This window comes from Haliotis cracherodii, unplaced genomic scaffold (genome assembly GCF_022045235.1).
Source record: "Haliotis cracherodii isolate W230 unplaced genomic scaffold, xgHalCrac1.p SCAF_44, whole genome shotgun sequence".
Lineage (NCBI taxonomy): Eukaryota > Metazoa > Mollusca > Gastropoda > Lepetellida > Haliotidae > Haliotis > Haliotis cracherodii.
The window spans coordinates 326,479-341,716 of NW_027266302.1; the positions used below are offsets into that span (position 1 = coordinate 326,479).

The following is a 15,238-nucleotide window of genomic DNA, read 5'->3' on the forward strand; positions in this document are numbered from 1 at the left end:
TTCCCACAATTTGTCAGGACATTTATTACAAAGTATGTGGAGAATGCGAGTGGAAACTGTCACGGCGTGCTAATAGTCGGTAATGGATCACAGCAAATACAGGAACAATGCCTAATGTGCAAAGGTGCGTTAACAACAACACGCCTACACCTGTCGTTCCTGAAGGTAAAGGCGGAGAATGTCATTAAAATACTTATGTATATCTACCATGGCATTACCACTAAGCCCTTGATGAAAGAACGGCGGCTAGTCGTGATCTAACGCATCATTGTTTTTGGCATGCTTCCACGCATGTTGCATACGAAGTACACTTTAACGGCATGTCACCCATTGATTGCAAACCAAGCAGCAATATAAATGATGCATGATTTGACAAATTTGTCAACATAGATGAAGTTGAGTGTCAGATTTCTCACTAAAACCCATACAGCTAGGAGACACATGGTGTACATTAAGTTTAAATATAGCCCTGATGCAATATCTTGTTGCAAGGAGAACACCCAGTGGTTTATTTCATTCCTACTTGAGATCACTCTTAAACACATTTAACAAAAAGGAGCTGAACTAAACTGATAAATAATCCATTCCAATTGAGGATTTGGAACAATCAGAGCCAAATGTCATTCAAACACTTGTCGTTAATGGAGAACAATTGAAGATACATGGTAATAATCATCAAATGTTATAATGAGGTGCACTTGTACCAACTTGTCCCAAGTAAACTAATCCTTGTCATAACAACTAAAACGAGAACTTGGTGGTATCAATGTAGGACCAAGAATTGATAGAGACTCTTTATTACCTGACAGTGTGAATATACTCAAGCCATCAACCATCTTCCCGAGGCAACTGAGTTAACTGACTCTAAAAATCCAGTTTCAAACCTTGCCGAACTATGCTGGAATTTCTAGGCCTGATCGTAGCGCCACCAGTGGTTATTATGAGTTATGTCACTTCTATGTCCCTCCTATTGGAATAGACCAATCAGATTCCACATCTCATATCAGTTGCATTTGCTTCAAACACAAGACGATCTGATCGTTAATCAAAATCTATATTGTGATAAAACGGTTCCTCGCAAAGTGTATCAAATCACTTGAGCCCACCTTGATTAAAAACATGAAAAGATTTGGAAAATATCTGTTGACATCCAGTTGGTGGTACATATGCTTTGCAAATCCTGCAATCGAACGAAATCTGCACAGCAGTTTACGTACCGGATGTTGATTTCATTACACGATTTTGATTGGACTATGCATGGACTCGTCAGTTCAGCCAAACTATACCTCCATAATCCAAGCCTAGTTTGTCAAGGGTGGAAACTGCACTTTTATAGTCAGTTAACTTCCTTACCTCAGGAGGATGGCGATCAACCAGTGGTGTATCTGATCCTGAGTTAATCATTCACAGACTACAATGATATAGCTCTAAACCATTGTGATGATGTCATGCTATTGTTCCAAACAAGATATTGATAGTCACACATCCGAAACTACAAAAACAACCCTGAACTGTATATCATTACCATAGGTGATAGTTGTCACAAGATGATTCAACAACAAGAATGACTGGACTCAAGGAAACCCTTCATTCACTATTGGCAGATGTTCACAAAATACAGAGTCCATTATACACAGGGTCCATAATATAGAGAGTCCAATGAAAGACTGTCTGTTTGCAATGAAAGATCTGTCATGTGTTATAATATGCCAAGTTGCTAAACTTAGAAAACACATTTCACTCTTTTGCACGAAATTATTTAACACCTGAAAAAAATGGTTAAAAGAAATAGATTTGATCAAATCTTGTAAAAAATATCTGATAAAATCTCATCCCCAAGAATATTCCATCTGTTTGGATGGATGAACTGACTTAAACCAACAACAGTGAACCCCTGTTAATTTGCAACCCCTGTTCCTGGACACTTGGAACATCTAAATGTTATACAGGGATTAAGATCCATGATATGGCAATTTCACTAGGACTGGCACTGTTCAGATTAACAAGGTTGCACTATGTTTGTAACTGAAGAGTACCTTGTAAACCTGGACAGCACCGAATTTATTAAACTCTCTGAGAATAACTGTCAATGTGTTGATAAATATTGGGCATAACAAGTTTGTCTGAATCAATCACTCAATCAATTAGTGATGATTGATCACAGCTGGAAACTAAATATTTTTTCTCTTTCCCTGAAATGCCAAAGTAATAAATTTATCATTATATAAACTTAAAAACTTATATTTTTGTCAACATGCAAAGATGCAGGAGGCAAGCATGAATAGATAATTTGTAAAATTTCCTAAAAAATGATAAAAAACAAAATGGCTAAAATAAGTCTATATTCAGTTAACCATTGCAATATTTATTTTTCAAAACTCTAGGCAGGCTAAACTTGAAATGAAAAAACAATAACAACAAAATTGTCATTAATAACATGTCAATCACTATTTGTTACTATTGTGAGGATCTTGCAAATTATATTCAGAATGGGTGGTTTAAAGACTAACAAAGTTCTTGGTTGAAGGTTTGGATTGTCAAAGTTCTGGAATAACAAGGTTTTGTATTACAAGAGTTAAGAATAATAAGGTCCAAGAGAAAATAGAGTATTCCATACCTGAGATAAAATCTTACTCATTCTCCACTATTTAGTTCCAAATGCAGGACATGGATAACTTGTAGAATGTCATTAACAAGCTGTCTATAAATGATAGGAAAGTCTAACACAACAGCTTGAGTAGCTGCAGAAAACACGAATGAACCTGACTGACTTCTCTGTCAAGGCTGTCTCATCATTGTATCTCATACATAATTCCCTTGGTATTGTTGTGAACCATGTGAAATCATCACTTTAGTTCAAAGAAAAGATCAATATTTTCAAGAAATGAAAATCAAAACAATTAACTCTCAAGGTTACTACTCATATAACTTAATCTAATAATAAATCACTGTGAACTAAGAGGGTTAATAAGGAAATCAATTCATGCTGCATTAAACTTAATCAGGACTTGAAAGAGCTAAAGAAATCAATGCTGGTGATATTTCTGAAATCTGAACCTTGGTGAACAAATCTGCTTGTATTGTGGCAAAATTTGTATTTCTTGAAATGTCAAATGCACCATTCAATATTCCTATTGACGAAAAATACATTAGTTAAAATCTCCAGGAGAATACTGACCAGCTTTTTTCATCAACATAAACAACAAATCTTTAAAAAAAAATAAGAAAACAGAAACTTACTGTTCTGATGAAGGCAAAGAAAGAAATAAGTAAAATAACACAATGTATAAATACATAAACTAGAAAAATAGACTTAAAGAAAATAATGTACCTTAACACAGACCTAAAGATAATACACTAAACATAAAAAATAAATAAAATATTAATTTTCAAAGACAGCTAAAAACATGAATCAACTTATTCAGAAAACATCCTATTAGATTCAAACACATTTGCTAAGACACCTTCATATTTCCCATACTTGAATATCAACAGCTCCAGATCAACTGCAAGCTGCCATAATCAATGATATCAATAGAGAAAACATGGGAAACTTATTTCATCAAATATCGCAAATGAATAATTTAATCAAGTAAAATGTCAAAATATTCCTAACCTATACAAAGTGCTGTGATACAAAACAACAGTGTCCGTAGGAGTTCAATCAGCTGTTTCCTCATCAGTCAACTGTGAGCAAGAACGTTGCCGGTACACTCCAAATACACGTTAACTTCCTTCACACGTCCATAATCCTTGTACGTAGTCAGTAGTGCTCCTCCGTCCATGCTCCTCGGCGGTCCCGATCAGTCTGTCGTATGATTCACTCTACAACCTAAGGCTTTCTCTCAGCTGGCTGTGGTCGCTTGCTCTCTGCTGCAAGCTTCGTTGATGAGACACTCTCAATATAGCTCCCTACACTGTCTAGCGAAGCTCCATGCACTGTCTAGCAGAGGATGAACCTTGGCATAATGTAAACGATGCCTCTTGGATGGGAATTCCCCTCCACCTCCAGCCTCTCTCTCATCATTCTCTCCCAAAATAGATGTGATGCAAGTTATCGCAACATGAGGATTTGTCACTTCGGAGACTGTCATTTGTTAAGACAAGACAAGGGGGTAGGAATGGGGTTAGCGAACGCTGTCAACCTTCATATGATGAATAGCAGCCCAAGAAATCTTAAACTTCCTGGGTTACCCCAAGTTATTTTTATACCTTACGTAAATTGCGTACCAGATTTGTAAGTTCCCATATGAGGCCTTCATTTGTTTTTTCTTGGCTGTTTATTTTACAATATCAATCGGTCAAGGCTGGTGTGGATTACTGGAAACATTCCCCATATAGCTACTTAATATAACCCTGACGAAACATCAAGTTCTACAAATTCCGGTGGGAAATACATCACTGGGACGACACTAGCACTGTACTTGAGTTGGGCTGGATTCAGATGCTTAGCCCATAGTGAAGGCAGGGCGGGAATTCATATTCTGTGAATGAGCAGCATTGACTGTGTTTCCTCATTCCTCTGTCCATGTGTCGAGATGTGAATGAGCCTCAGCAAGCCCCACGCCATTGCTAACATCCTAATAAGAAACATATGTCCATCTCGAGATGCAGTTTATTTGTTTGCTTCCTTCCAAAAAAACATAATATGCCTTTGAATTCTTCTAATTTATCAATAATGGAAATAATCAACTTGAAAAGAGATATTTGATATTACATATCCTCACAAGAATAGAAAGAAAACGTGTAAAAACATATATGTAATCCTCAGAGGATGTTTATCCTCATGTACAATTCATACTTAAATGAAGAAATATTTCTTAACAAAATAAGCAATTAAATATATTTCAACAAAAAAGCTTTCATTTTTGTACATTTGATCTTGGTATGTCAAGATATTCCAAAAACTCTCACAAGCATTTTTTTATTAACAGATATAGGTACAAAGGACATATTTGTGGCAAATATTTTCATAGTTATTTGTCACATCAAAAATGACCTATCACAACTTGAACAAAACATATTATTAAACGTGTAAAACTTGTGTTCGACACTTTAACAAAGTTTTGGCTTGAAACTGCTATTTGCAGCAAACAATTAATCAAACCATCCCCAGAGGCACAATCCTGCCAACATCCTGTCAACATAAAGACTGCTAAATGAATAATAATTTGAAGCCCGATTTTTCTCCATCCATGTTAGTTGAACAGAGATACAAGGAACATGAGTGTACATATTACAATGCAGCATCAGTACCGAGCAATTCATGGAGAGGCTCTCATGAGAAATGTTCTCTTTAGAATATTAGTCCTGGGAAAACTAGCCACTGAAAGAGGATCTCAGGGGGCAGGGAATTCTTGAAAACATATTAAATTCCTTACTTGTTCTAAAAAGTGCCAAAGACAAGACATTATCAGATTTGAATACAAAAGTCCCATTCAAATCCCCAAATCATAGTGCTATTTATATATACATGTCATGTATTTTTTAAACCTTCAAAGAAGAAACATATACCGGTAAGTCAAAAGCTGAAATGTCAAATATGTCCCTTGACTGAAAACAAATGAATTCTTGACATGAGTCAAAAAACACAAGAATGTGTTTTCATTATTTATAAACACACCCAGTGGTAAGTACTGGTACTTGTCAATGACCAAGAACAAAAACAACAAAGTGACTGGCTAAATCACGCCCCAGTCACCATAGCATGACATCCATTCAGCAGATGAATATGAATGAACTCCATGAGGGTAGACACACCTTGACATTGACTGATTGACAAAAGTTATCACCAGGGGGCAGTGTTCTGGTCATGTGACAGGGGAAGAACCTCCCACGCAGGTTGTTTCCAACCAAGACAAGATTCCAAGGCATTCTGATCAAACAAAGGACAACATGTTAGTTGGGAGTATCAGGTTCTAAGGAGCCACCTCAATGGACACAGTAATGACTGATAAAGGTGGGACTCAGCATTATGGGAAACACGTTGATACCGATCAAGAAACACACGTGATTATCTTTATATCTCCTTGTCAAAAGTCAGTGCCATCTGGTTGCTGGATGTCAGTTGTCCTATTGTGCACAGTATGGCTCATTATTATAACACAATTGTAAAAATATCTGGAAGCCTACAATGGTTTCTGTTTAGTTATAATTAAATGTCAACATGAGGACCTAAGTGCCATCCATGGCTTAACTCTAAGACAGACAACATCAATGGCCTTCAATACAGATGAACAACACCATCAATGGCCTTCACTACAAACAACACCATCAATGGCCTTCACTACAGACAAACAACACCATCAATGGCCTTCACTAGACAAACACCATCAATGGCCTTCACTACAAACAACACCATCAATGGCCTTCACTACAGACAAACAACATCAATGGCCTTCACTACAGACAAACAACATCAATGTCCTTCACTACAAACAACACCATCAATGGCCTTCACTACAAACAACACTATCAATGGCCTTCACTACAGACAAACAACACCATCAATGTCCTTCACTACAAACAACGACATAAAGGCCTTCACTACAGATAAACAGATTAACACCATCAATGGCCTTCACTACAGATAAACACCATCAATGGCCTTAACTACAGATAAACACCACCATCAATGGCCTTCAATACAGACAAACAAACCATTGATGACCTTCCTACATACAGAAACAATCAAAAGCCTTCACTACAGACGTATATGATAAAACAAGTTACAAAATTGCCAGATAGAGGAAAATCATTAAATACTGTATTATTAAAAACTTACACAGTTTAAGCAAATCTTACACAAGCTTTAAAACACTATGAAAAATCCACATATAAAAACTTCAAGATATCCCTTAAAATTATTAAACAATATAAAACCATTGTAACAGTTCCAAGAATATTTCCATCATAGCCAAGAAATACCTGCATTTATTAAGACCTGAAGACCTGCCTCCACATCTAGAACAGAACACTGGTGAGTGTCAGCACCTTGTGGAGGTACCCTGTTTAACCAACAGACGATGAATAAACATGAGGAAGTAAGCAACACATAATGACCAACTCAAAAACAAATTCACCACATACCAACGGGGATTAAAAACCACAGGCTGTCTTCTACAGACACAACATCCATCAGTTTAAAAAACATGAAAATCTCCAGCTTTGTGCGTCCACACCATAACCTACCGTACAACAACTGTGAAACCAACAAGCACTGGTATAGAGCTGAGAGGCCAAGGATCATAATCAGGGCAAATCTGGGATTCAAACCCATGAATAGGGGATACTTGCATGTTTAAGGGATATAACTCTGTGTAACACATTGTGGCGCCTAAGCTCACTCAGCCAATCGTGCCCTTGTAAAATACTTGTGTATAGCGCAATGTTTTCCAGATTAGGCCGTAATAAATTAACTTCATCCCTGCCAACCTCACTATCAGACACCCACCTGATACCATTTTATTCCCCAAAAGTACCTACAAATGAAGTTAGCTGTATACATTCCCTTGTTTCTTTACTTGATGAAATACACCATATCTATAGTCCTCCCAAACATTTATACCTCATGAAAATCACATCCAGCTACAGTTAACACTGATGCCTTAAAATGTTTGTTAAAAACATTGCATAAAACTAAAGCGCATCCCACCTCACCTCTAATCATCATCATCATCAATTTATTGTGTATAGTAATGCAACTTTACTGTTATCATTCTCCTCCTTATCATTTTCTCCAACATTCAAAAGATTCCTGTCCAATCAGCTCCTAATCCTGATGGTTAGTCAGGTGTGGTAATGGCCACCTCACAAGCATCTAGCTCGTTAACAAGGTGTGGCTAATAACACATGTGTTAATTAAGCTTCATTAGGCACTGTGCCAATGTGCTAATTACTGTCATATACAGTTGATTATTACCAAGGTGCTTTATGGGAAAACATGGGTGGCTCCAAATGGTAAACATACATGCTAGTTTTTATGCATGGTTTTATATTGAAACAAACGATGGAAGGTTGAGCATGTTTAGTCATGGCGATTCAAGAAGGCTCAGAAATTATATACAGAGTTAAAAATGTGACGAGGCAATGCATATCACATGTCTAAATAAACACAATAATTATTTTTTTCATCAGCAATTGTGAAAGCTATGTCCTCAACCCACAGTCGGTGGTCCCAATGTTAAACTTAATGGAGTAAGCCATTAACATTTTTACTAATATGCTAGCCATATCATGGCAGTGAAAGAAAGAAATGGGCTCCACACATATGAGTGTTTGATGATGACTAATGCTTAGTCTCTGAAAAAATATAATTTTGATAGAAAGAAATAACTCCCTTTAAATGGAAAAGGAGCCCTTAACTTGAGGAAAATCTAGACTTGCTTCATTTCGGGCATTTGCGTTACAGAAAATAATATGGTTCAAGGACTGTGAGGCAGACTATCTACTACCTTATACGGCTGGCTACTACCCAGGTAACCCACCCTGTTACCCGATCCTACCAAGGTACCCGCCGTAGGGCTCAAGAGTTGGGTACACTGTTTGAAATATACAAATATTACGTCTGAGCTGCCATCACGACCCACATACTTTAGAAGCTGCAGGCCCTGACTAAATTCTTCAGGCCCACATTTGACAAAAAACACAGGTCATTGTGACAAATAAATCGACAGATAAATTTACTGCAAGTCAAATGGACCCATAAAAATTAGAAATTACAGGTATAACATGAGATCTACCTGCCACGGGCCTACAGCAGGCGCCTATTTCAAGTGAAACACTGGTTAGGTACAAAATCTCCGACTGGGAATTGTGTTACTGGAGCCCTGGTTATAACATGATTTGATCACAAACTGAAGTTGACTGAAGTTTTGTCTTTATTCAAACATACAAATGTCAGAAGGAATGTGTGTGTAGTGGCCATCAAATGTCTGAGTCCCTTGGTGGGATTCGAACCACTGACCTTCTGATCAGAGGCTGAACGCCTTGTCCACATGACCAAAGAGGTTAACCCCGTCACCAAGCTGACAAGGTAAGGATGTCATCTGTGGGATGGCTCCACGCCCTGCTACATGTGCATTAGTCAGAAAGAAATGAGAACATAAGTGACTTGCAGTGTAACCATGGAGTTATAGTAAATTTTAATAAACAATATATCACGTGACAAAACTGAAGGTCCGGGAAGTCCTTAAGGTACTGTGAGAGGCCACTAATGGGATCAGGTGGTCAGGCTCGCTGACTTGGATGATGCATGTCATTGATCCCAATTGCGTTGATCGATGCTCCTGATATTAATCACTGGATGGTCTGGTCCAAACTTGATTATTTACAGACCACCACCATATAGCTGGAATATGGCTGAGTGCGGCGTTAAACAACAAACCAACCAACCAACCTTTAGGTACAAGGGTCCTACTCACCCGACCGGATTACCCAGGTGATCCCTCCCATCACTACTAACCTGCAGCCCTTCAATAGTAAGGCCTGTGTGATTTGTGGGTGAGAACATAGGTCCGAGCATCTTATGATTATAGTAAGAGGGGACAGAATGGATTCAGTGGTTAGTGGAAACTTGGTTTATGTCATCGTGTCTCAGTTGTAAGGATTGATGTTCATGATGTCAGTTAGTTGTTTGTCTGGTCCTGACTTGATTATTTACAGACCACCATTATGTCGTAAATATTGTTGAGTGCAGAGTTAAACAACAAACAACTAATCCAATGTGAAGGAGCTAATCAAATCAATATCAAGGTGGCTTTCAGTATAAACAAATATAATGTAATTGAGTCAGATCAGTTTTATTTTATTGTGTAACAGGTTTTACCTGAAGAGAAATGAATAATGGAGAAAATATCTTTGTTTATTGATTGTAAATGTTAATTTTAGCTCAATATGTAATGATTAATCTTAATATTGACATGCTTAAGGTGGAGTTGTGCAGTGTTGAATGTTGAAGAAAATACAGTACCAAAGTACCTTAGAGCAAGAAAACAGTGAGTGAGTGAGAGAGTTGGGTTTAACATCACTTTGAACAATATTCCAAAACATGAAGCAAGGGCCACAACTCTGTAAAAAATAATTTACCAGTTTTCACACTCATTTGAGTACCATGACCAGTAACATTCATGTGTTAAATACCATTTCTCAATTTAAATTGTTTTTGAGAAAATTTGTCACCAGTGAGATGCAGACAGATGGACAGACAAACGTATAAACTCCATTCCTATATCCCCAACCCCACTTCATTGCTGGGGACAATAAAATGCACTGAACAAAAACATGCACCATAATACCCGACAGCATGAATTGGTGCTCATGCTATCACCCACTAGTATGGGGTCCGCACTATTTACAGGCTGCTTTGACATAGCGGCATAATGTCAGGCAGTGGCCTAAAACAACATTCACGCTATCTTTTGAGTTTAAATATATATGTTTTGCATTAAAGTGATTAATGATAAGGGTAAAACATATAAAATCAGATAGAAATTTCAAACTAAAGGTGCTAAATAACTCCAAAAATAATTGTGAACAGTATGATAAATGATAGATTCTTTTGTTTTTTAACATTCCAGACCCAGCACATAAACATTTAACCCAATCACAGGAAAAACTATCTACAGATGTCCCAGCCACTGACTCGTCGACGCTGTTGCGCAGTGGTGATGAGGAAGACGCAATAGATGTGCAAGTTTGGGACAGCGCTGTGAAGAGCAGCCAGGAACACAGCAAGATAATGGCCACATAATTGTAAGGAAATGTCTGCTGCAGTGCAGTGTGTTGCATCACCACCGCTGAGTCAACAGACAAACACAGGACCACGCTGGCGAGGATGTACGCACACAGACACGAGATGACTACTGGCTTAATATAAAACAACAGCTCAGCCTATTACGAAATGTGAAAATATTTCTGGACATTTGCTAAGCTCTTGCCCTGATTGAACTACGACTGGGATTACAGAGATACACTGTCGAGGTTAACACATCCGGTTCACTTCTGGACCTGTTCCAATGGCATCATGGAACAGTTTGCATTTTTTCAGATTTGACTCACTTAGACAAATTTGTTTTGGAAGTTAAATTCAAGGTAAATGGATTTAATGTGCCATTTGTCCTTGATGACCTGATCCTAGTCTTGGTCTGAAATCCTTCACTGTTAATCCCTGCTCATAACCTCTCCCTCAATACATCTTTACTGGCTGTTGGTTGCCAACAACAGCAGCCGAACCACAGCCTTTACCCTTAACCTCAGCTAACAAACTTGGGATACCCACAGCCTTCACCCTTAACCTCAGCTAACAAACTTGGGATACCCGCAGCCTTCACCCTTAACCTCAGCTAACAAACTTGGGATACCCGCAGCCTTCAACCTTAACCTCAGCTAACAAACTTGGGATACCCGCAGCCCTCACCCTTAACCTCAGCTAACAAACTTGGGATACCCGCAGCCTTCACCCTTAACCTTAGCTAACAAACTTGGGATACCCACAGCCTTCACCCTAAACCTCAGCTAACAAACTTGGGATACCCGCAGCCTTCACCCTTAACCTCAGCTAACAAACTTGGGATACCCACAGCCTTCATCCTATACCTCAGCTAACAAACTTGGGATACCCACAGCCTTCACCCTTAACCTCAGCTAACAAACTTGGGATACCCGCAGCCTTCACCTATAACCTCAGCTAACAAACTTGGGATACCCGCAGCCTTCACCCTCAACCTCAGCTAACAAACTTGGGATACCCGCAGCCTTCACCTATAACCTCAGCTAACAAACTTGGGATACCCACAGCCTTCACCCTAAACCTCAGCTAACAAACTTGGGATACCCGCAGCCTTCACCTATAACCTCAGCTAACAAACTTAGGATACCCGCAGCCTTCACCCTTAACCTCAGCTAACAAACTTGGGATACCCGCAGCCTTCACCCTCAACCTCAGCTAACAAACTTGGGATACCCGTAGCCTTCACCTATAACCTCAGTTAACAAACTTGGGATACCCGCAGCCTTCACCTATAACCTAAGCTAACAAACTTGGGATACCCGCAGCCTTCACCCTTAACCTCAGCTAACAAACTTGGGATACCCGCAGCCTTCACCCTTAACCTCAGCTAACAAACTTGGGATACCCGCAGCCTTCACCTATAACCTCAGTTAACAACTTTGGGATACCCGCAGCCATCACCTATAACCTCAGTTAACAACTTTGGGATACCCGCAGCCTTCATCCTTAACCTCAGCTAACAAACTTGGGATACCCGCAGCCTTCACCCTTAACCTCAGCTAACAAACTTGGGATACCCGTAGCCTTCACCCTTAATCTCAGCTAACAAACTTGGGATACCCGCAGCCTTAACCTCAGCTAATATCCTCAGCATAGCCACAGCCCAAACCCTTAACTACAGCACTCAACCTCAGCATAACCACAGCCCCAACCCTTAACCACAGCCAACAACCACAGCCCTAACCCTTAACCTCAGCACACAACCTCAGCATAACCACAGCCCCAACCCTTAACCACAGCCAACAATCACAGCCCTAACACTTAACTTCAGCCAACACACTTGGCACAACCACAGCCTTAATCTTTAATCTCAAGCAACAACCTTGCGATAACCACAGCCTTAACCCAAGGAGATCTATTGAAAAAATAGTTTTTAAAATATATCAAATAGTCATGCGGTGCCATGCCACTTTCTTCATAATTTCAGAAAAAAATACTACTCAAGAATATTATTCCTACAAAATAGATAAAATATTTTCATGCTTCGAATTCCGTCCTTCCCCTGTAACAACATACGTCATCCAATCAGAGTGCTACATACATACTTTTCATTTTACAAATGTTGTGTGCACACAGAATTCCCCAAACTCCACACTGTGCCATCTTGTATTTTGTTTCTTACCAACATCCCAAGTATCAGATGCAACCGGTCCCAGGTTCATCACATGTAGACAAGCAATCTAATGTCATTATTTAAATGAATTTGTTTTACTCATGCTGGGAGTGGCATTTTGTTTAACTCTTGGTATCTTGTACACAGCATTAATGTCCTGCATTTCAACATAAAACTGAAGACAGAAATAAAGTACAACTTTCATCTTGCACCATTAATATCAACCCACAAATCCAGATGATCCACTTCCTTAACCCCTACTCTCTGTAGCTACAACACAAACCTCAACCTTGACCTCAACATTAACCCTTTACCTTTACATAATCTTATCCCAAGCCCAATCAAAAACATCTACCTTATCCCATTTCTGTCTTCAACCTCTACCACAACTATACCCTAAACCAGAAGTCTACTCATATCCAATCCCTTATCCAACTTTCAATCCTTTGCCTTAAACCTTATTCTGAACAATAAGTGTATGTTCTAAGCTACAGATATGTTCTCAAAAACAATTTACTCTGTGTCTATTAAGAATCACGTCAAAGTGGTTTTTTTTACATATCCCTGCAACTAGTTTTTAAAAAACAACACATGTATCATAAAACATGCAAAAAATAAGCATTTTTCACTAATAAAAGGAATCTTGTTGATGGGAGGGAAACTATTTTTTATCTCCTGCTGCTGCTCTCCAATAACAGCCCCACAAAACATAAGATAAACATTAGGCCTGGCTTATTTTTTCACTTAACAAACATGATCCCATTTGGCTTAATGATACACCTCTCAAAACAGTCACTTCTCATTCCTCTCAATACATGAAATAAATGCTGACAAAACATTAAAAAACCAACAAATGTACCTTTTAATTGTCTTTCATCTTTTTCAATATTATGAAATCCAATACATATAAAAACATTTATCAAGCCGAGCCAATCAGAATCTTTGAGAAACCTGAAACTTCGTATCTATTCAACTGCGATAAATTCAACATGGAACTATATAGTGCAGAGCAAGAAATATGTCTTCAAAAGATACATCACGTGCCAAAAATACTGTTCCAAATTTGCTTTGGGCTGCTCCCAAGTCATTTGTATCTTTTTCCCCCCAAGTCATGTAGTGGGAAGATAGCTTTCCAATGTCCCATATAACAAATATACATGCAAGTTATCGCTGATTACAGCAATTATACCCTGAGTCTCCTGTGGCTTATATATACACGGCTGTTACCAGGAGAAATTTTACACAAACTGTAATAGAGTCGACAATCGTATCGGAAAAACTGCATTGAGCTGATTTTGTTGATGAATAACAATTTGTGTATTATGTCTGAATTTACTTCCGGACACACACAATATAACGTTACTTCAATAGATCTGTGAGTAGTCCAATGGTAGAGGTGCATGCTGGTCACATCTACAGTCTGATTTCTGTTCCCTTTTATGGGTACACAATCATTATTTTCAGTGTTACCACTGTACTTCTGGTAACATGCACTAAGGGGACTTGGCTTGGGTCAATATGCTGTTCTAACAAGTGTGAAGGAAGTATGTCAATACATGTAGTGGGACGATGCATCGGTGAATTGCAATTTTTTACTTCTCGATACAAGTGTCATAATTGCACACAAAGTAAAAAAATATTGATTCTGACCTTAAATGTTTCCTGTAATAACTGTCACACCAAACACTTATTCATAGTCCCAGTCCTAGGACTCAATAACTGCACTGTTTGGAAACCTCAATGTATCTCTGTACCAGTTAATGATAATCATAGTTCACAAAAACAATCTCACTAATTACAACGTCTAGATCTTGTGGGCTCCAAGACATAGAAAAAGCTCCCAACAGAGTCCCAAGGTCCCCAAAGAGTCCCGTTGTCCCAACAGAATCCAAAGGTACCAAAGGAGTCCTGTGGTCCCAACAGAGTCCAAAGGTACCAAAGGAGTCCCGTGGTCCCAACAGAATCCAAAGGTACCAAAGGAGTCCCGTGGTCCCAACAGAATCCAAAGGTCCCCAAGGAGACCCGTGGTGCCAACAGAGTCCCCTGGTCCCAACAGAGTCCCAAGGTCCCCAAGGAGTCCCGTGGTCCCAACAGTGTCCCAAGGTCCCCAAGGAGTCCCCTGGTCCCAACAGAGTCCCAAGGTCCCCAAGGAGTCCCCTGGTCCCAACAGTCCTAAGGTCCACAAGGAGTGCCCTGGTCCCAACAGTGTCCCAAGGTCCCCAAGGAGTCCTGTGGTCCCAACAGAGTCCCAAGGTCCCCAAGGAGACCCATGGTCCAACAGTGTCCCAAGGTCCCAACAGAGTCCCAAGGTCCCCAAGAAGTCCCCTGGTCCAAAC

At 39.1% G+C, this 15,238-nt stretch overlaps 1 protein-coding gene across 2 annotated transcripts in view; it reads right to left on the bottom strand.

Annotated features, from left to right (window-relative positions):
* Positions 1-15,238, bottom strand: part of LOC139441760 (protein kinase C-binding protein NELL2-like) — a 276,342-nt gene that overhangs the window by 212,229 nt on the left and 48,875 nt on the right. The window contains exon 1 of one of the 2 annotated variants that reach the window (XM_071222540.1): positions 3,617-3,882. The exons of the other annotated variant lie outside the window; for it this stretch is intronic. Within the exon in view, the coding sequence (XP_071078641.1) occupies positions 3,617-3,680 (64 nt within the window). The 5' untranslated portion in view covers positions 3,681-3,882. Of the gene's footprint in view, positions 1-3,616; positions 3,883-15,238 lie in introns of those variants that run through there. 2 annotated transcript variants of the gene reach the window in all.